Consider the following 22224-nt stretch of genomic DNA (forward strand, 5'->3'; position numbering starts at 1 on the left):
AGTGGAAAAGGAGCTATAAATATAGTTTTTCAAACATAGTGTTTTGATCACAAACACAGGTTAGTAGTCACAGCTGCTTGAATCTGTTCTGACAAACTCTAAAATTTGTTTTCTGAAATTAATATTGCTCATGTTTAGCGGAGTTTGTTTTTCGTTACTTTACTTGTTGGCTTCTTTACTTCATTAGTACGGAGGCCAAGAACGGCGTGTTGCAATGATTTCTATTAAAGCCATTATTTTGAGATAACGAGTTACGTATTTGGCTATCTCAGTATAGGGCTGGGCGTTATAACGGTTGTGTACAATATATCAATATCATTCACAAGTTCTCTAGCAGCACTCGGAGAGACACAGAGCTGCTCCTCTGTTTAATCTGTCTGTTCATTGGTCTACAGTGTGACATTGGTCTATATGTTGCACGTGCTGCGCTAAATCAGTCTGTGAGATGGATGAAATGACCGCAGTAGCACACATGCAGTACAGCGCTGTGCTGCATGTGTGGGAGACAGAGCTGCTTGATCGTGTCAGGCGAGCGTGTTTGCTAGTTTGTGTGTGAGGTGGATCATAGCGCATCGCTGTTCTTCTTGGTAGTTGTGGTCTGATGTGTGACACAGACATTCTGACATTCTGAGACTGAGACAATAATTTTCCAGCACTAGATTCATTTGAAAGGCCAACAGATGGAAAATGACTTTTTAACTCCCCCACAAAGACTTTTAATTGTTTCAAACCTACTTGATTCTTTTATACTCTATGTTTTGTGTCCTGTGCTGCAAACCTTTTAACCTCTGTAGCTCCAGTGGTGTGTGCATAAAGTTAACGTACAACCCTGCTATCTATTTTACATCATATTTCATTGACATGTTGTGCAGCTGTATATTTTCAAACAGGGAAAAAAATCCCTGTCTTTGTATTTTATTTTAATCACAGTCTGTTTTTATAAAAGTGCGTGTGACATCTTAAATGTGGCTTTGACTTGCAGCTGAACATGTAGCTCATTTCATAGAAAATACTGAGATGTTTGCTGTGTATCCCCGTTTAGCCTGTGAATACCGAGATATGAATTTTTGTCCATATTGCCCAGCCCTATCTCAATATAACGAGCTTGTTTTCTAGTGATAACCGGTTCATTTAGTGCAGTGGTTCCAAACGTTTTTCCTTAAGGGATCCCTTTTCTATCGTCGAGTAAAGTGACTCATATTTTATGGATATTTCATATTGTATTCAATGCATAGCAAAAACAGTACAGAGGAACTGATAAACTTTACAACTAACCCAAACAGAGAATGCAGTAATTGCAGGAAGTTTGTTTAAAATGAGCAGTGTGGATGAATTTTGGCAGATTATTTCCTGTGATTGTTGCATCAGATGAGTTTTCTTGTTATTTTTTGGACCTTTTCATACAGTTCTCTGTCTGTATGTCAAACATACTCATGTATTGTGTTATTTATATTTAATATACATAAAACTAAGCAATTTCTTTTCTATCTTGATTTTATAAACTATCTGCCAAATGTTAATTTTTAAAAAGGTGTGAGGACGAGTTAAACTTCCTCTTACAGAGGTCTAAACTGTGTAACAAAATTGACTTCTGGGTTGTTTAATTTAAACAGAGGCTGAGTTACTTAAAAATATTGCATATTTCCTCGGCATTTACTGATATATAAAAAAGGTTCATCTCTTTGACCGTGAGTTATTTTTAGCTAAATTCTCTGCTGTAAACAAAACAGACAAAAACCACACAAACACTCTCCACACAATTGAGTCTCAAAGGAAAGTTTCCTCGTAGTTTTCACCAGGCTCCCCGAGTTCAGAGTCTCTGGATAATGATCTGACGACCTCAGAGAGCTCACTGGCTGCTCTGGTCACGCTGTCATAAGATGGTGGCGAGGACAGTAGAGCGTCCTCTGTTGTCTGTGCAATCTCCTCCCCGACGAGTCCGTAGTGCTGCATCATGGAGGCGATCAGCCCCTCCGTCTCTGGAGCGTTCTCCACATCCACTACAGTCTCATAGTTTATCTGTCTGTAGAGGTAGGACGCCTGCTTCATCTGCCGACGCACCAGATGCCTCCTGTAACACCTCTGGATGATGATTGCGGACACCTCCTCCAGTTTGCGGCGCAGCGTGGAAGTGATGGGCTCGTGGGAAACCTTGGAGGGGTTGGTCATCATGAACTTCTCCTCCATTTGCTGCTTGAGGGCGTCCATCTCACCCGACTCTCCCAGGACACGCTTTGTGAAGGCAAACAGGATATCCAGGCAGTGGATCCGATCCCCGCTGACCATGGGAAGGTCCATGGAGATCAGCTTGATCTTGTTGGGCCTGGCTATGCGCAGTGGCTCAGACAAAGTGTCAGCGAAGATCGACAGCATGGAAAACTCAATGAACTGCGTGGCCTCCGAATCAAACTTCTCCCAAACCTCGTAAAACATCTCAAAGTCGTCCTCGCTCAGTGGCTCTGTGCTTTCCTCTGTGGCGACGCTGAAGTTCTCCAGAATGATAGCTATATACATATTTACCACAATGAGGAAAGAGATGATGATGTAACTGACAAAGAAAGCGATGCCCACTGAGGGGCTGCCGCAGTTTCCCCGGGTGTTGGTGCCAGTATTGACAAAGTTAACGTCGCATTCCTCTGGGGGGCTGGCCATGATGGGACTCAGCAGGTTGTCCCAGCCTGCCGAGGTGCTGATCTGAAAAAGGCAGATCATACTATTCCCAAAGGTCTCAAAGTTAAACATGTCGTCAATCCCGTCTTGTTTTTTCACATAGGCAAAGTTCGCCATACCAAAGATAGCATAGATGAACATGACAAGGAAAAGCAGGAGGCCAATGTTGAACAGTGCTGGCATGGACATCATTAAGGCAAACAGTAGAGTCCTAATTCCTTTGGCTGCACGTATAAGTCGAAGTACACGTCCAATCCTCGCCAGTCTGATGACTCGAAACAGGGTCGGAGATACAAAGTACTTCTCAATGATGTCTGCAAGAACAATCCCTGGAATGAGAGAGAAAGACAAGATAAGAGGAGGCTCATCTCTTTGCACAAAGTCACGCTAAAATCAGGCTGGTCTCACTTACTGTTTATACCTCTGAAAAGTAATTCATTATAATTCATATATAAACCACATAATCAAGCACCAGGAGGCTGCGATCATGCACAGGCTACAGGCTGTTAACCGTCATATGACGGGAGCAAAGGAGGAAGTCAGGTGATGTACTATGAAGAGCAACAAAGTCCACATAGGGAGGAAGGTCAGGGTGATGGATGGGTCAAACAAACACAGAATTTTTACCCAGGAGACTGAAGTTGTGTCCCGTGTGAAACCAAAAGTTAACACTGAGATACTTTAAGTTTTGTACATATGTAACATCACATCGTCACGTTACACTGAGCAGTCCCTCCAGGATATCTTGGGGTATTTTTGTGATTGTTGCAGCCTGAAATGCCTGATTTCACTGCAGCTTTTCTAAAAAGTTGAAACGCATGTTGCAATGTTATCAGGCCCCGATCACACTGTTGCAGAGGCAGTAGTTAATGTTGTATCTCACTTACCCACAATAGAGAGAATTATCACCACAAAGTCAAAGATGTTCCACGCTACGGTGAAGAAATAGCAACGGAGGGCAAAGATCTTGATCAGGCATTCAGTGGTGAAGATGACGATGAAGACCAGGTTGATCTTGTTGAGGATGGACTCCATGCGCTCCGACTGCTCGTCAGTTTCCACCATCATTGTCACCATGTTGACGATGATGAGCATCATGATCATGATATCAAAGGCTTGCCTGGACACAAGATCGAAGAAGAAGGCCTGGATAATATTCTAGGATTGGGAAACACAAACGGCTGTTATTAGTACAATATTAACACCAATGTTAACAGCCAGGACAATATGCAGGACATAACTCTAGCAATGTCTAAAAATTTGTTATATTTGAGTGTTATTTTACCGCAGGCCTTGGTATTGGCTTTTGTGGCTTTTTAGATCCTAATTTCTTCATAGCATTGTAATACTTCTTCTGTTCCTCAGTCATGAAGATATCCTGTCCACCTAAGTATATACAAAAACACCTTAGATTATTTTTAATGAAATGTTGGTGATCAACAGAGGGCACAATCTATTTCCGTCTAAACTGGGTCAGATAGGATTTGCAACAATTTGTCATATGAGATTGGGCTGAAATGTTCATAGGCTGACTAAAAAGGAGTATTATCAGAGCAACGAAACTTGGCATGCATTAAATTCAACCTTTACTGATACGAACTGCATTGTTTCCTTCAAGGTAAACCTACATTTGACAGCTAATTGAAGACTTTGAAAATTAGCACTGGAGACATTTCATGAATATGGACAAAATTTGGCACCTTGGGGTTAGCCCCCAAGGACATTCATGCTGACATGGTTGCTACATAAGGGGGTGATGCTCCAGCTTTCTCAACAGTGCAAAAGTGGGCAGCTGAATTCAAGAGGGGTAGGGAGAGCCTTGAAGATGACCCAAGGTCTGGACGTCCTGCCACAGCCACCGACCAAGAAAACATTGATCGTGTTCACCACATGGTGATGAGAGTAGAGAACATTCTGCACAACGAACTTGGCATGCCGAAGGTTTCCGCTTAGTAGGTACCACAGCTTTTGACCCCTAATCAAAAGCACACCAGGCTGGTCATGTTGCAGCCCAAATTTCCCAACCCAGGATGAGTGTTTGGTCCACTACTTTGAGCCAGAGACAAAAGGGAATCCATGCAGTGGAAACACCCTCTTCACTCCCTCCAAAGAAGGCCAAGTTGGTGTCATCGGCAGAGAAGGTGATGGCTTGAATTCTCTGGGATGCAAAGGGCATTGGGCTCTAGTTTCGCAGACCGGGCGCGGCGGGGGCGCAGCGCACATGCGCTTCGCCAACTGGGTGTGGCCAGGCGGATTTTGTAAGTTTGGCACACCGTGCGCCTGGCGCAGCTACTCTTCTTTCCCACCTCCGTCCCTCCTACCGGCGCAAAGAGGGAGGAGAGAAGGCATGGAGTGGGTTTTACACACATCACACCAATCAAATGAGCCCCTCTCCTCGCCCTTAAATGCGCCACGCGAAGGTGTAATCAGAGTTTACTCAATTCACCATGGCAGAAGAGAGCAGCAGCGTCAGACAGCCAAACTTCTCCCAGGAGGAAACTTATGTTTTGGTCCGGGAGGTCCAAGCTCGCAGTGTCCGAATATACGGAACTGTGAGCAGACCTCCACGGGCTGATGATGCAAAGGTAGCCTGGGAGGAGGTCACCACAATTGTAAATCAATGTTGCGTTTCTCTCGTGTGCGTGCGCGCTCTCTCTCTTTCTCTCTCACAGTCTCACTGTTTCTTTTCTTTTGACTTTTCTAAGATGACAGATGCTGAATATATACTCCCTATCTGATGCTGTGGCTGTTTGTGGTTGGCTGAGAGGGATGTGAACTCATTAGTTTGCAGCTGTGTTAATCAAATCAGGTTGGGTTTCCATTGCGCGTGCCAAATGTGCCAAACGTGCCAAACGGTGCCAATCCCCTTTGATCTGACATCAGATGTGACGGGACAGTCGACATAGAGATACATTTATGTGCTGATTGCAGATAGTTGCATTGAATAGTGGTTTTTTGGGTATTTATTGCATTGTTAATGTGCCTGATATTCTGGAAACCTGCCTGTGAGGTTTTGGTGACGTGTGCGCACTGTCCGCCGGTCAGCCAAACTTCGGCTTACACCGGCTGCGCTCCCCCTGCGCTGACAGACCTGGTTTCAGATGGCGAGCTTTTAGCGCACCTTCGGCGAAGCCTTTTGGCACGAAACTGTCACTGCGCCAAGCTGGATCTGTCGACACCTCCCCCTGCTGCGCCGCCACACCCATCTCAGCGCACCTCAGTCTGCCAAACTACCAAACTAAGCGCATCTCGGGTTGCGCTGCTTGAAACTAGCTCTGCGCGGGGTTCGCCACCCTGCGCCACCTGCACTGCGCCGGGAAACTAGAGCCCATGGTGTTTATTGACTACCTCCAGAAGGGCCAAACAATAATGGACAGTACCACACCGACTTGCTGAGGCAGCTGCGAAAGGCGATCAAGACAAAACGGCCAGGAAAACTGACAAACGGGGTCTTGTTTCATCAGGAAAATGCTCCAGCACACACGTCTGTGGGTGCAACGGCTGCTGTGCATGACTGTGGCTTTGAACTGGTTGATCGCCTCCCCATATTCTCCTGATTTGGCACCATTCTGACTATTTTCTGTTCCCCAACATGAAGTAACACTTGGCTGGGAAGCACTATCGGACTGAAGATGAGGTCATATCTGCTGTTGTAGACTTGGATGAGAGCTTCTCTACCAAGGGGATCCCAGCATTGCAACACCAATGGAAGAATGTAGACCACAGGGGAGACTGTGTTGCAAAATAAATCACATTTGGTCAAATTCGACCATTGTTTCATGGTCAGCCTATGCACTTTTCAGCCCACCCTCCTGGTTTTACCAAATGTTCCATGCCTGAAGTCAGTGTTTTCAATACTCATCTTTCTTTTCTGCTGATTGAAATTGTCAATAATGACGCCAATGAAGAGGTTGAGGGTGAAGAAGGAGCCGAATATGATGAAGACGACAAAGTAGAGGTACATGTAGAGGTTGATTTCTCGGATGGGTTGTTCCTCCACCTGAAACCAAACAGTTTTATAGATCAGCTGGTTACTGTAACATGTTTATGATGTTGGGCCTGGAAATAGATAGACATACTCACTCCTCTTGAGTCAACAGCTGCATGCATTATTTCCATCCATCCTTTAAATGTCGCCTGAAATACAACAACATATCACACAACATTACTGCGCAGGCACTGAATTGCATTGTGAATCATGGACTTTATCTACTGAATACTAGAAACATTGCAAAAATGGCCTCAACTTATATTATGGTCACATTAAAGGAATACTTCACCCCACAAAATGTTCATTTGTATATCAATTACTCACCCTGTATTATATTGAATTTGTGAAGAAAACGCAGTGTTTTTTCTTGCATACCTCCATGGTGAACGAAGAATCCAAAAACGCAGAACATTTTTATATTAATTGAAGCCATAGGGTCCACGTTCAACAACAGAAAAACTATATCAAACCATCCGATTACCAAATCTCACACAACTCGTACAGTATAGTCCAAGTCTCATTTATCCAGTCGTATGCTCTGTACTTCCCAAACGGACAGCCCACTCAGACGGGGAACTGAACTGATAGTGAAACTTGTCTATTGTCATGGCAAACACAACCCTGAGCACTTGATGCTGTTGCTTTGGCTGAATCCAAATGTCCACCCTCTGGACTTGCGGACTGAGCCCTCCCGGACTTCAGTTGTACGTAGTGTGATGTATTTACTGTCATCACATAAAGTCTGCGAAGGCAGAGACTGCAAGCAGCTGATAGTCCTCGACTGTTTTACTCGTTGCCGTGGAAGTGTTCAACTATCACTGCTGTCATATTAATGTCATATATAAGTTGATGAACAGTGCCTACTCATCTGTACCTAGAGATAACAAGATATAAATCACATGTATAACCTTTTTTGTGACTAAACAAAAATGTATTAATACATCTCTATATAACATACAGGCTACACACATTCAAAAACAGAAATGTTTGTAAGTAGGAACAGGACTATAACTCAATAAATTGAGCATTACTGACATTAGAAGACCTTCTTTTGTTGTTTTTTGGCCAATTTTTCAGCACATAAAAAAACCCCACAACGTCACGGTCGTATTGCAATGAATTGTGGGTTATTGTGGTGAAGTCTGCTGGGGTCTGCACCTCAGGCAGATTCTCTAGAAGTCTTCATAAAGTCCGCTTGAGGCCCCTTGTGGACTGGATGATGCCCCTTTTCCACCAAAATTAGTGCGTGTATGCACATTTTCTAAAGGCATCCGCAAAAAATAGGCTACAGACTTCTTTCCCATTGCCAGTAGATTAGAGCCATGTACACAGCTCTGCAGCAGATGAGAATGCCTTTCTGTTTTTTTACTGGTGTGTCATGTTCGACATGAAGGGGCAGGCCAGAAAACAGTAAAGCAGCATGGAGGCCAGTGAGAATGTTACAGTGGTTACTTTCAAAAAACAAAGTCTTTCAAATGCAGTGCAGACTAAATTTAGAATGATGTTCGAGTGCTGCTTGGTTGGAGACAGACGGTATTTTGTGGTGGCCAGTCATTGCACTGCACTGGTGAAGGGGCTAAAATCAGCACATCTACCCGGGAGTTTTATTTCCATCATGGCCGATCGGAGCTAGAGCCGATAAAAAGCTGTGAGTGCCGCAGAGTCATTTGTCCCAGGAGTGATTCCGACTGTAACCTTTCCCATTAAATACAAAAGCCAGATGTAAGTGGGCGTTAGAGGTTTACTTTGTGCAGTGGGAAAGAGGCTTAATTGATCGAGGCAATGGTAGACCAGAAGCTCCAGTGTTCAGCAAAGTAAAATGACTATTTTTGTCAATTGAGTCTGGCTTTTGGTTTTTGGATTCTATGTTCACTGTGGAGGCATGCGAGTAAAACAATATTTTCTTTCTTCCCAAATTCCATGTAACACAGGGTGAGTAGTTGATATATAAATGGTAATTTTGTGGATGAAGTGTTCCTTTTATTCTTCAACATGATTCCTAAAATAAAAGTGTGTTTTAAAGATCTGAGAGCAGAAAAAAACCTCACCACTTGCAGAAGGGAAAGGTAGCCAAGTCCCACGTTGTCGAAGTTGACCTTCACCTTTGTCCAGTAGAACTGGGTGTCGTTCATCATGAGGCACTCTGTCCTGTTGTTGACTAGAGAGACACTGTGGATGAAGCCTGTTCTGTTCACGCACTTCCCGAACTTGCCAGCGAACAGGTTGACCCCCATGATGCTGAAGATGAGCCAGAAGATGAGACACACCAGCAGCACATTCATAATGGAGGGGATGGCTCCGATGAGCGCATTCACGACCACCTGATGAACAACAGGTGACAGAGACACGTAATGACAGACAGTTGAAGGTTTTTGTTTGTGTTTTAGATTTCATTCAAACCTTATAAATACGCAATTTCAGTCCAGAGCATACAGCCCAGAACTGGGAGTTCTAAGCCAAAACATCTTTCCTAACCATAACCAAGTGGGTTTTGTGCCTAAACATAACCACTCGTTAACCAAAACTTGAAATGTAACATATCTGTGACTTGAAAAAATGTACAGTGTCAACATTTCCTCTGGCAATTGGGTTGAATAAGTTCTGTACAATATTTTGCCTGAAATTTAAGAATTGCATGGTTTTTGGCCCCTGGGAATGTTGTCATTTTCACCCCCAATAAAAAACAATTTCAAGGTGGGAAGCCATTTTTAGGGTTCAATATCTTCCGAAATATAACTCCTAGAGCCATGAAATTTGGTCGGGGTACAGACAAAATGGTGCACAACAGATCCAAATGATTAAAAAGCCAAGCAGATTTCATATTTTTCCAAGACTGATAAGCTAACATAATAAGCTTCATATCTTGCTCAATTTTAACATTAAGACAGCATGGAAGGTCCTTTTAACTTTAAACACAAAATGTCCACATATAGACCCCTTTTTAGACAAATTTTCCTGATCCTAAGAATGAGTCTCCCTCCCCTCCATTTAGGACATTTTTCAGAGATGCTGCGCATGCAGAGCCTCCTCCATTGTGAAGGACTCCTCCCACAGTCTGTTTGCCCTCTTGCCATCAGGTAGAGGGTTTTGCAGCATCAAGACAAGGTCCACAATGTTCTGTAACAGCTTCTTTCCTCAAGCTCTTTGACTCCTGAACACCCTGTGTCTGCACATCTGATTAGGTGCAAGGTTCAAGCGCGGCTGTTTGATTCTGCATCAAAGTGCGGCCGAACTAAAAGTTGGGGATATTTGAACTTTTAGCAGCAAATTGCAGCCAGAGAATACCCGAAGCCAATCAGTAAACAGACAGTCCTGTGACTCCTGTGACATGTTGACCTATGGTATATAGAATTTCTTCCTCCTGAAACACGTGAACATGCAGAAAAATAAATTTCACCACTGCTTGATGTGTTTCCAGAGTAAGATGTTTTTCAAAGGGCAAAAATAACATTTCCAGGGGCAAAACAATATGCAATTCTCAAAATTCAGCCCAAATATTTTACACAAATAATTGTGTTTTTTTGTTGTTGTCTCAAATAGCACGTACGTAAAGTTTGAACAATATCTAATGCAATCTTTATAATCTTGGATTTTGTCCACTTTTCAGACAGAATAATAAGCAAACTATGGTGACAACAGGCCCCCCATGGTGGAGGTAATAATCCTGAGATTTATCAGCAAGTTAATATTCATAAGAAACTATATTGCAAAAGGCAAATGTGACATCAGTATAGTTGAGAAAACGCATTTCTTACCCGCATGCCCTCAAATCTGGACAGAGCTCTGAGAGGTCTCAAAGCCCGCAGAGTCCTCAGGGACTTGATTGCAGCAAAGTCGGAGTATCCCAGTGAATTAGCCACCAGGCTTATCAAGGACACCTACATGGAGAACAGAGAGACGTGTGTACTGTGAGAATCAGAAAATGGATTCAAATACATTCGTCTGTTCTTGTTGATGTTTAAAGCTTTAAACCTGGAGGGAAAGTAGCAGTATCTTTTTTAATAATAGAGGAAGAACATAATATTTTGAATTAAAGCAAAATCATATACTTAGTCTTATCAACACATTAGCCGAAAAACTTCATATATTTTTTTTAACAATTCTCAGCCCAGTCACCTGAGGAAAATGTTGGCATTGTACGTTTTACCATGAATATGTTACATTTGGACGTTTCATACGAATCACATCAACATTTCTTTGTCACCTGGAGGACGAGTCACCTACAGTAGGCAAGACGCTTCCCAAACTGCAGACCAATATTAATTATAGCTGCTGCGCAGCAATGGTCGGGGCCGGGCAATTTTAGGCAAAATTAGGCAATTCTGAGCAACACACACACTAAAACAAAGCATATCACAACATAGAAGTTACATCATATAATTATAATTGTGGATGAGTGGCTGAAGTGATCAGACTCATAATATACAAAGGAAAGAAAAAACTCAAGAACAAGAAAGTAAGAATAACATTAACTGCTAGCAATTATGAACAAACTGGCCTGAACTAGCTTAAAGCTAAACATTATCCATGGTGACAAAGATGAAAACATTTTTTAAAATGTAAAAGTAGCTATTGGATAGACTCTGCATATTGACTGATAGCTAAGCCAAATAAACAGGGAAAAGAGACAAGGGATAACAGGGAAAGTGTTGATAACGAGTATTTGTCTCTCCGCGAAACTGCCTGGATCATAATTATTTTAACCTTAGCAGTCTCTAATCCACATAGCATGATGCCTGAACATAGGACTTTCACATTAGAAGGTCAGTTCTGCCTTAGCTGAGGCTTGAACTCAAAGTTTTGAAATTTAGAGGCTTGCTGTAGCGCCACCATCAGGACTATTGACTTGTGTTTCCAGTTGAGGACATCTGGCATGGGACTGGACCTTTATGAAAAGTCTGGGTAGATTTCTCATATGGAAATGTTGCACTAGCTGAGGCTTGAACTCACAATCTTCAACACCAAAAACCATCCTCTAGTTCACTGAGCTAATTGGCAAACAGAAATGTCACATGTAGCTTCACAAATTGACTAAGCCAGTCACCTGTGTGCAAGACAGCAGCTGTTTGTGTGTAAAGGCAGATTTCAAACGGCTGTCAAAAATTCAGTTATTAAGACATAAATCTGAAAATACACAAATTGCATCTAGACAGCATGGAGATGTTGGTTATTTGTTTTTAACAATGATTTATTGGCTCCATAAGTGAAAAACTGATGTTTAAAAATGCCATTTTTGCATTGACTCCAATTGTTCGCATGAGAGCGAAATTCAAAATGCTGTAAAAAATTCAGTTTTTGAGATAAAATTCTGATATTTTCCGAACATCGTCTACCATGACTCCAAATTTTTTTCATTTTTTTAATGAACACTGAAAATGTATTTAGCAAGAATTTGCATGTATATGTTTACAATACCGTTTACAGTCAAACCTTTTGATGCACTGTAGGCTCAATTTTTGATAAATCAAAAATCTGTGTGGAATGTTTGTGTAGGACAGTGTGAAGATGCTCTGTAGCAAGTTTGGTGTCAATTGAGCAAAAATTGTGGGAGGAGATAGGTTTCATACGTTTTACAGTTTTTGAAAAAACAGAGTGATGGACTTCATAATTTGCAATAGGTTTAAATGTACAAAAGTTTCTTCAGTATTGGGGCTACATTTTGGTGAAAGTTGCAAATCTGTAGCACATATGGTTGATTTGTTGTGAATTTTCAAAATTTTGAACTTTAGAGGCTTGCTGTAGCGCCACCATCAGGACTATTGGCCTGTTTTTGCAGCTGAGGCAATCTGGCATGGGACTGGACCTTTGTGCAAAGTTTGGTGATTTTTCGCGCATGGGAAGTAGGATTTCCCCGGAAAAAGAAGAAAGAAGAAGAAGAACATGCAGGATAACAATAGGGTGCTGGCAGCTTAGGCTGCCCGGCCCCTAATGACCAACAACATGGTAAATGGACCTCCAGTTTTTACGCTACGAGTCACATTCACACACTGGTGGCCGAGGCTACCATACAAGGTGCCACCTGCTACTCAGTTTTTAACACACACACACACACACACACACACACACACACACACACACGCACCGACAGAATCAGGAGTAATTTGGGGTTCAGTATCTTGCTCAAGGATATGTCGACATGTGGACTGGAGGAGCCAGGGATTGAACCGTTGATCTTCTGAGTAGTGAACGCTTGTAGTAGTGAATGCCCCTTCCTCCTGAGCCACAGCTACCGTGGTGTGGGGTGATTGTAATTTAGGAAGCCACTGCTGAGTTTCCAGCAGCTTTTTAGGCACAAAATATGGTTGTTTTTACCAAAACGTCGTCGCTTTTTCTGCCAGGATAGTGGCACAAAAATTGGTTGTCTTTTACGGAGACATTGTCTCTTTTCTTGCCGGGATAGTGGCACAAAAATTGGTTGTCTTTTACAGAGACATTGTTGCTTTTCCTGCCGAGATAGTGGCACAAACATTGGTTGTCTTTTATGGAGACATTGTCTCTTTTCTTGCCGGGATAGTGGCACAAAAATTGGTTGTCTTTTACGGAGACATTGTTGCTTTTCCTGCCGAGATAGTGGCACAAACATTGGTTGTCTTTTATGGAGACGTTGTCGCTTTTCCTGCCGGGATAGTGGCACAAACATTGGTTGTCTTTTACGGAGACGTTGTTGCTTTTCCTGCCGGGATAGTGGCACAAACATTGGTTGTCTTTTACAGAGGCAATGTTGCTTTTCCTGCTGGGATAGTGGCATGAAAGCGGTTGTTTTTTGCCGAGACATCATCACTTTCCTAGGCGGGATTGGGCCCCCTACACCAGGTATGTTAGCTAAAACATGATCTTTTCCTAACCACAACAAAGTGTTTTTTTGTGCCTAAACCTAACCACACACTACCCACAGCATAATGTAACATATCAGTGGTTTGCAGAAGTATGCATTGCCAACATTTTTTCTGGTGATTGGGTTGCAATTCTATAATTTAAAAGGAAAAAAAAAACATGATAAAAGGATCATCAAAGACAGGTAGAAAACATTTGAAGAGCCATTTTTAGAGTTTTTGTGTATTTTGGGACATTCCACAGTTAGGAACACAGTTACTTAATTTTGGAGGTTTACATTTGTTTTGTTTGTTGTGTAATCTTTTAGCAAATTTAGACTTCCACTCTATTCTACATCCAAAACGGACAAAACAAAATGGTATTCCGCTGTTGAATGACCCATGGATGACAGCTGTGAATGAGAATGGCGTGATATAAATGAAAGAAATCCATGTCATGATTGATGATGACAAAACACAGACCAGTATGCACATATGGACAAATGGTGTCCATGAATGCATACTCAGCTATATATGCATATAAAATATGTATATATATCAAATAGAGTGAGTTTTATAAAGAATTTATGTCTATCTTTGCCAAATTTGTTTCCCAATTTCCATCCAATAGATCCAATAAGTTCATTAAAAACAATTTAGGACTAATAAGGTCCCAATGATCTGAATTTCTTTATAAAAGTCTATTTACACATGTGTTTGTCCAATATATCTAAAGAAGATACTCAGAATTTATTCTCTGGACTTGTGAAGTTTTTGGCTCCAAAAGAAGTGCAGACGGAAAGAATACAAAAACACTGTAAAAGAAAGTAAGGTGGTAGCTTTCATAGCGAGAAACTAAGGGTAGGTAGTTGCACTTATCAACAGGAATTGTCTTTTCTTGTAAACAGACATAACAAATAACACTTAGTACAAGAATTAGACATGACAGTTTAGACATGACCTCGGCTGGTGCATTTCTACATCGACTCAATGTCTGTTAAGCAACATTTTTATAGGTTTAACACGCTGTATAAAGTACATCTTCTGTAGATAAACCTGAGAGTAAATGGCACTGCATTTGTTCTTGATATAAAAGCCAAGGTCCTGAAGTAACTGATTCAAAGAATGACTGTTGAGTAAAAAAAAATTTAGCACATTTCATAAGACGTGCATTTGGAAACAAGACAGTGGCTTTTGATATCGCAACAGAAAGCACTTACGAGTGAAGAAACACAGAGGCATTTGTGATGCAGATGTAAAGTTTCCAATCCCAGAGCCCATACTCACCTGGGACCTGCTAACTACAACTTACCCTAACAATAGAGCGGTCTGTGGCAATCTGTGTAACAGCAGGTGAAATCAGAGGAAGTCAAGTCAGGCCTCGGGCTACACGCCACGGCCACTTTGGATCACCACTACAGAGCCACACCCATTTTACCCAACAGTTTTCATGAAGCGTAACATGACTCCGATCACTGGAGCACTCTTTGTTAATTTATCTGGCAAAATCCTGACGTTACAGCAAATGTAGAGCTGTACAGATATTTAGTGTGTGATTTATCCGTCTGTTTCTAGTAAATTCTAGGTTGTAAAAAACTTGTGTGGAGTTTGTTTTAAAGGTCCAGCGTGTAGGATTTAGGGGATATATTGGTAGAAATAGTAATAATAATAACTATGTTTTCTTTGGTGTATAATCACCTGAAAATAAGAATTGATGTGTCTTGTCACCTTAGAATGAGCTGTTTATTTCGACATAGGGAGATTGCCATGTTGTACCACGATGTTTCTACAAGGCTGTTTGTGTTTTCATGTCAGCCCTTCTGTGATGAAAGGAGGGGGAAACACTTATTTCTTATATGTGAAACTGCTTTATTTTGTGCTTTTTAAGGCTACCCCAAATAGTTGACCCAACGTTAGTCGACCAGAAAGGTCATTAGTCAGCAAGATTTCATTGGTCGCTTAGTCGCAGAAAAAACAAACAAAATGTGAAACTTTTAGGAGCTGCGCCTTGTCAAAATAAATCAAAACCTATATGACTGGACCACGTGTGTCTTTAATTTGAAAGGACAGACACAGGAAGTGGCCACGCTCAGCAGTCAGACAGGAGTCAGGTTAATTTCCAGGGCTGGTACCTGCGGTTATTCCACAGGCTAGTTAATAACATGTCGGGCAGGAAATCCAAAGTGTGGGATCATTTTGAGAAGGTGAAGGACGAACCCAAGGTGATATGTAAACTCATCTTCATTGGTCGACTACAAACATGACGTATCATCTGAAACATGTCAGTAGCTACATGCCCATTAGCCACTTAGCACAATCATTACTGCTTTGCCGACAGCGTCATTAACAGGCGGCTCGCTCAGTGTGTGACGTGCATTTGTAGATAAAATATAGGCCTATATTAATGAAGGTTCATTAGTATGGTTTGTATTTCTCTGTAATGTAGCACAGTGTTAACAATGTTACTGACACTATTCTTTCTCACACCTTCAACTCAAACCATTGTGTTGCCCTGCCCAAAATATATAATTTAATAAATAAATTAATATCGTAAACATGCAGCGACTAGTCGACTAATGGCCATAAATGACGACTATTGGTCGACTAGGATCAGTCGGGGGCAGCCCAATGACGACTATTGGTCGACTAGGATCAGTCGGGGGCAGCCCAAGTGCTTAGTGCAGTTTAAATCAACAAGTCCATTTGTTTTGGAGAGGAAGAGACCTCTGAGGATAATTCAGCTCCTGGTAAAAGTCTCCCCAACGTCTGGATCTTCAGTTATAGGAGAAAAAAGGTGAGCACACATAGCAGGTGCTGGGCAAGCGGCCTGTCTGTGCCGTGCCAAACAGTGTAGAAGAAACACTGATTTGTAATATGAAACTGCTTTATTCAGTGTTTTTACCAGTTTAAATCACCTGCTCTGTTTCGGAGAAGAAGAGACCTCTGCAGATAATTCAGCACCTGGTAAAAACCTCCTGAACAATGAACACTGAAGGAATTCTAACCAGGAGAAGTTTAAGCTGGTTGCAATCTGCAATCCTCACCAGTATAAGCAACTAAATCCCCCTAAATCTTACACTCTGTTGCTTTAAACAGGAGTAACTGATGAGCACGGTTTCAGTTATGAAGGTGGCCGGTTGTTGTTCAGCATTTATGAATTGTCAAGTGCTTTCCTCTAAATAATGTGACACTCACCGAGCTGTAAATCCCACACACATGAAAAGCAACATTCAGCTACAATGAGAGGGGTAACTGAATTCTCAACATGTGATTTTTAATTACCAGCATCCTTTCATGTAGCGCAACAAAAACACGCAAAAATGTTTACTTACATCCACGATGAGAAAATCAAGCCAGCACCAGTAGTTAGTAAAATATTTCTTAAAGCCGTATGCAATCCACTTGAGGAACATCTCCAGCACAAAGATGTAGGAGAAGACTTTGTCAGCGTACTCCAGCACCACCTTTACGACTTTTCTCTTCTCGATGTAGATATCTTCAAACGCCTGCAGCAGAGGAGGGACAGCAGTGTGAGAAAACACAATGGTAAATGGACTTGTAGTGTGAAAGCGCTTTGAGTAGTCTTCTGACCACTCAAGACACATTCACCTAATACAGAGTGCCACCTGAATTGAACCGCAGACTTGTAGATGGCCCAGTCTAATTCCTGAACCATAGCTGCCTGGCACTTTCACATCACTACTGTTGGCTGAACACACAAAACACTAACATTTTAGCTGACCTTTAAGGTTTCTGAAGGCACAATTCTAACTCAGAAACCATGCATTACAGTTTGTTTATCACTCTGAGAAAACATGCTGCTGGCAACCACTGCAAGGTTGTTGTTAATTAAAGTTCAACCACTGAACTTCAGTACTGTGGGTTTAATATTATACTGTAACCAGGCACCAAACAGACCTGGGATCAGACGAGAAGAAATCAGAAATTGTACTCCAACTTCTAAAAGTTTTCTGTCTTACGGCCCTTTTTTTGAGTTTACATTCAGTACATTCCTGTCTGTATTTTCACTGTTAGTGGCGGAGTCCGCCATTCATGCACTTAATTTTTTGCAGAAAACAATGCATGTATGTAATCCAGTCTCACTCTTAACTCTTTACTCTCTTACAGTTGTTTCAGAGCTGTATTGAGTCAGTGGTTCCCAACCTTTTTTGTCTGAAGTACCCACACAGCCTACATGAAACTGCTCACAACAAGGTCTGTGGATTATCTTGAGTAACCAGATCATGATTTCTGGAAAGAGACATTGCTGTTGAGTTTTTCAAATGTATTTTTTGGCACTTTGAGCACCACAAGCTGAGTGACATCTAGTTCCATTATATTGGAGAGAAGGCAGACATCTCTACAGCCAATATCTCCAGCACTCAGCATCTCACCCCAAAACAGTGTAGATTGATTAACAGCACAACAGGAACAGCTTGCTAAGTAGATTTCACACACTCTCAATTGCAACATTTACAAATTTAAAGGTGTTTGTATTTTTTTAATTAGCTGAGCTACCCTTCAATTTTTCCAGGTACCCTCTGGCAACTACAGAAGTACCCCTGGGGTACAAGTACAACCGGCTGGGAATCACTGGTTTATAAAACTACAAGTGTTTTAAATCCATTTCAAAATTAAAAGTGTTCTAATAAATAAATAATAAATAGAGTTTGCCGTACCAGAGCTCCACTGCTGAGCAGGATCATGAAGATGATGAAAGTCTCAAACCAGCTGTGTTCCACAATCTGGTAGCAGGTCTTCCTCAGCCTCCACCAGAACTCGCCCAGACCGCGGCTGGTATCGATTTCACAGCACTGACAGTGCCTCATGCACACTGACAAACAAACCAGCACAGATTACAACACATGAAGAAATTAGACTACACAAACAACACATAACATATTAAATGAATGTTTTAAAAACCGTGATCATATTTTCTGTTAATCATTTTATAGGGTCACAACTTTATACTCGATTCTTACATTCTGGGAAGCAGTCCTCTGGCTCCATACTCTCTTCAGCTAGTTCTGATAGGTTGTCTATTTCTTCTCCAGGCCTCCTCAGATCCACCGTGCTGCCCTCTGATAGGCTGACTTTTTCCTGAGTAGTGACAAATCCCACTGTTACTGACCCCTTTCTCACTTATCCTTTTATTAAACAGTGCATGAACCAATAATGAGTTGAGTTACACATAGTTATGTTACAGAATATAGACAGGTGGATTTTGACGTTTTCCATCAGCTGTTAAAGGCTAAACACCCGCTGTGACATCACTGGTTGGGGTGTGTGGCCATATGTGCAATATGTTTACACGTTTTAAACCAAACAGAGCAGTTTAGCAGCATTTCCTGCCCTGTGTTCAGCATGGATTCATCCCATCAAAGCGAGCTCACTTCGATGTACTGCCTTGCCTTTCAATCTCTTTTGAGCCTTAATACAATTTTGATGAGATTTCCACGTGTTGTAACAGCAACATATTTAACATGATTTATAGGACAGAGGTGCAGCGTCAATCCTATAAACTGGTACAAAATCTAATCCAGCATTAAAGAGCATCCGCAGGACTGGAGACCAGATTACCAGTGTTAGTGCTCAAAGACAGAGAAGAGAGAACGGCACTGATGACATCTTAAAGGGGACCTATTGTCCTCATTTTCAGGTTCACACTTCTAATAGAACATGTCTACATGTTTTACTGTTAAACACTTTATTTTTTATCATGGTGGACCTGTATTCACTCTCTGTCTAAGACACTCTGTTTTAGCGCCTGTCTCTTTAAGCCCCCCTCCCCAGTCTGCCTGATTGGTCAGCTTTTCCAGGTCTTCTGCATCTCACGTCTCTGCATCGTTATTGCGACCGGGGAATGACTGTTAAAGATAAGAATGTCACTTTCTACTGTGAAAAATGACCAATGAAAGATTCTAAACACAACCAGGAATAGGATCCAAAAACAAGGAGAAATTAACAACATTGGCAGCCAAGATAACATGTTTCCCTGGTGTTAGCATGCAGCTACATGTAGCAGTGTACTTGCAGTCAGTGAATAATAACTAATAAAAGCTTCTAAACACAACTGGACATGTTTTTCAGCAAAAATATCTGAAATCTGGAAGAAATTTACAACATTAACAACCAAAAGACTACATGTTTCCCTGATGTTAGCATGTAGCTACACGTAGCAGTTTACTTGTAGCCAGGCAATAACTCTAGAGTATAGCGACACTTTCTCAAGTTAAAACTCACCAACAAAAACCATAAAACAAACAAAACCAGACATGTTAAAGCAGGAAAATGATCTTAAAAAAAGGAGAAATTAACAACATCGGCAGTCAAGATAACATGATTCCCTGATGTTAGCATATAGCTACATGTAACAGTTTACATACAGCCAGAGAAAGACTGTACATCGTCACTTTCTACTGTTAAAAATCACCAACAAAAGCTGTTCCAGCAAGAATATGCTCCAAAATTGGGTGCAAAATTAACATCAGCATCAAGTTGTTTCCCTGATGTAAGCACTTAACTAAATAACTGTAACAGAGTATAGCGACACTTCCTCCCATCTAAAATCACTGATAAAAACTACTCAACACAACTGGACATTTCCGGCATGAATATAATCCGAAATCAGGGAGAATCGGCAACCAAAAGATTACATGTTTCCCTGACATTAGCATGTAAGTACATGTAGCAGTGCACTTGCAGCTGGGGAATGACTGTGTATATTTGCACTTTCTGCTGCTAAAAATCACCAAAAGCATCTTAACACAACAGGACATTTTCTTGCAGGAATATGACCCAAAACTGTGGAGAAATTAACAACACTGTCAACCAAGATTATAGTTTCCCTGATGTTAGCATGGAGCTACATGTAGCAGTTTTCTTGCAGTCAGTGAATGACTGCTTGTAGCAGCATTTCTCCCATTACAATTCACAAATAAAAGCGTCTAAACACAACTGGATATGTTCCAGCGGGAATATGATCCAAAAACAGGGAGAAATTTACAACATTATACACCACAATTATGTTTCCATGATGTTAGCATTTACCATTAAAAATCAGCAGTTTACTTGGAGCAGGGAACAACTGCATATATCTGTACTTTTTACTATTAAAAATAATCAGTACAAGCTTCTAAACATTACATGTCCAAGCAGGAATATGATCCAAAAACAAGGAGAAAGTTTTCTGATGCTAGCATGAAGCTACATGTAGCAGTTTACTTGGAACCAGGAAATAACTGCGTATAGCAGCACTTCCTCCTCTTAAAAGTCACCAATGAAAGTTCCTAAATACAACAAGACCTTGACCTTGACCTTATTAAGAAGTTACATGTATGTTAGCAGTGTACTTGGAGCTGGGAAATGACTGTAACAGGGTATAGCCACCTGTTAAAAATCACCAATAAAAGTTTTTTAACACAACAGAACATGATCTGAAATTGTGGAGCAATTACCAACATCAGCTAACCAGATTGCATGTTCCTCTGACATTAGCATGTAGCTACATGTAGCAGTTTACTTGCAGTCAGGAAATGACTGCGTAAAGCCGCACTTCCTCCTAAAAAATTACCAACACAAGCTTCTCATCACAACTGGATATGTTCCACCAGGAATATGATCTGAAATCCTGGAGAAAGTAACAACATCAGCAATCAAGATAATATGTTTCCCTAATGTTAGCATGTAGCTACATGTAGCAGTGTATATAAGGTAAACCTTTACAGTGCTTGGAGCAAATGACGATATAAAGAAAACTGACAAGCTGATATCAGCTTGTTTATAAAGTAGGAAAACAAAGTCGGAAACAAAGTATTCAGAACGGTCTGAAGCCTGGGGTTTTTGCTCAGAGGGATTACTTTCACATACATTTATTTGAAACTTTGGCTATGTTTAACATGAACATTCGACATTTTAACATTTTATATGTGACAGAAAATAAAGAAAAGCATAGGACAGTGTATGTAGTTGTGAAACATGCACACACACAAGCTAATTGTTCGTTAAGGAGATTTACAGATGTGTGTAAAGTAACACTTTATTCATAACTAACTTATTAAAAACCACAATCTTGCCATTTTCAGTGTGTATTCAAAGCTCTACACATGTAAAATGTACCCATCTTTACAGCTGAGCAGCTGCTGATGCCCAGCTAAGCTGATGGAGGGCTGTTTTTTTTTCATTTCCATTTCCCTGAAGCCTAATTCTGGTGTGGTGTGGAGCAGAGCACGGCAGGGAAATAGGGAGAGAGAGCGCCAGACTGCAGCCCGCTCAGCTCAGCCTGGCCCTGCCTGGCTCCGCTCAGATGTGTCACTTTAATCTGCTCTGCAGGGCCTGGCTCCACATCTGGCCTGCTGCTGTCTGCCTGCCAGAGAGGACAGGAGCGACACACCCTCCACCCCAACAAACCCCTGACCCACAGGACACTGACAGAGGAGTCCAGGAGAAACAGGACGGGTGAATGAGAGGAAGACAAGAGGAAGGAACAGGAAGGTTGATAAGGAGAGGCTGATAAAAAGGGAGGGTTTACTCAACATGCGCCTTGTCAAAATAAATCCAAACCTATATGACTGGACCATGTAGGAATTTAATTTGAAAGGACAGACACAGGAAGTGGCCACGCTCAGCAGTCAGACAGGAGTCACGTTACAAACCAATCACAGCCGACAGATATCTTTCCCTTCTTCTGTAAATATTCAGTCTGATAAATACGAAAAAGTTGATCATGTTAGTGCAGGGCTACCCAGAGCT

At 41.5% G+C, this 22224-nt stretch overlaps 1 protein-coding gene across 1 annotated transcript in view; it reads right to left on the bottom strand.

Moving 5' to 3' along the window:
- Positions 1–1767: 1767 nt before the first annotated feature.
- LOC126409136 (sodium channel protein type 4 subunit alpha B-like) overlaps positions 1768–22224 on the bottom strand; it is a 91556-nt gene continuing 71099 nt past the window's right edge. Inside the window, exons 18-27 of the mRNA XM_050075083.1 lie at positions 18456–18573; positions 18153–18307; positions 16806–16979; positions 10417–10539; positions 8710–8982; positions 6754–6807; positions 6529–6670; positions 3956–4056; positions 3558–3828; positions 1768–2999 (exon numbers count right to left, since the gene is read on the bottom strand). Coding sequence (XP_049931040.1) covers positions 1768–2999; positions 3558–3828; positions 3956–4056; positions 6529–6670; positions 6754–6807; positions 8710–8982; positions 10417–10539; positions 16806–16979; positions 18153–18307; positions 18456–18573 — 2643 coding nt within the window. The remainder of the gene's footprint in view (positions 3000–3557; positions 3829–3955; positions 4057–6528; positions 6671–6753; positions 6808–8709; positions 8983–10416; positions 10540–16805; positions 16980–18152; positions 18308–18455; positions 18574–22224) is intronic.

Source organism: Epinephelus moara, chromosome 21 (assembly GCF_006386435.1).
Source record: "Epinephelus moara isolate mb chromosome 21, YSFRI_EMoa_1.0, whole genome shotgun sequence".
In the NCBI taxonomy this organism is placed as follows: domain Eukaryota; kingdom Metazoa; phylum Chordata; class Actinopteri; order Perciformes; family Serranidae; genus Epinephelus; species Epinephelus moara.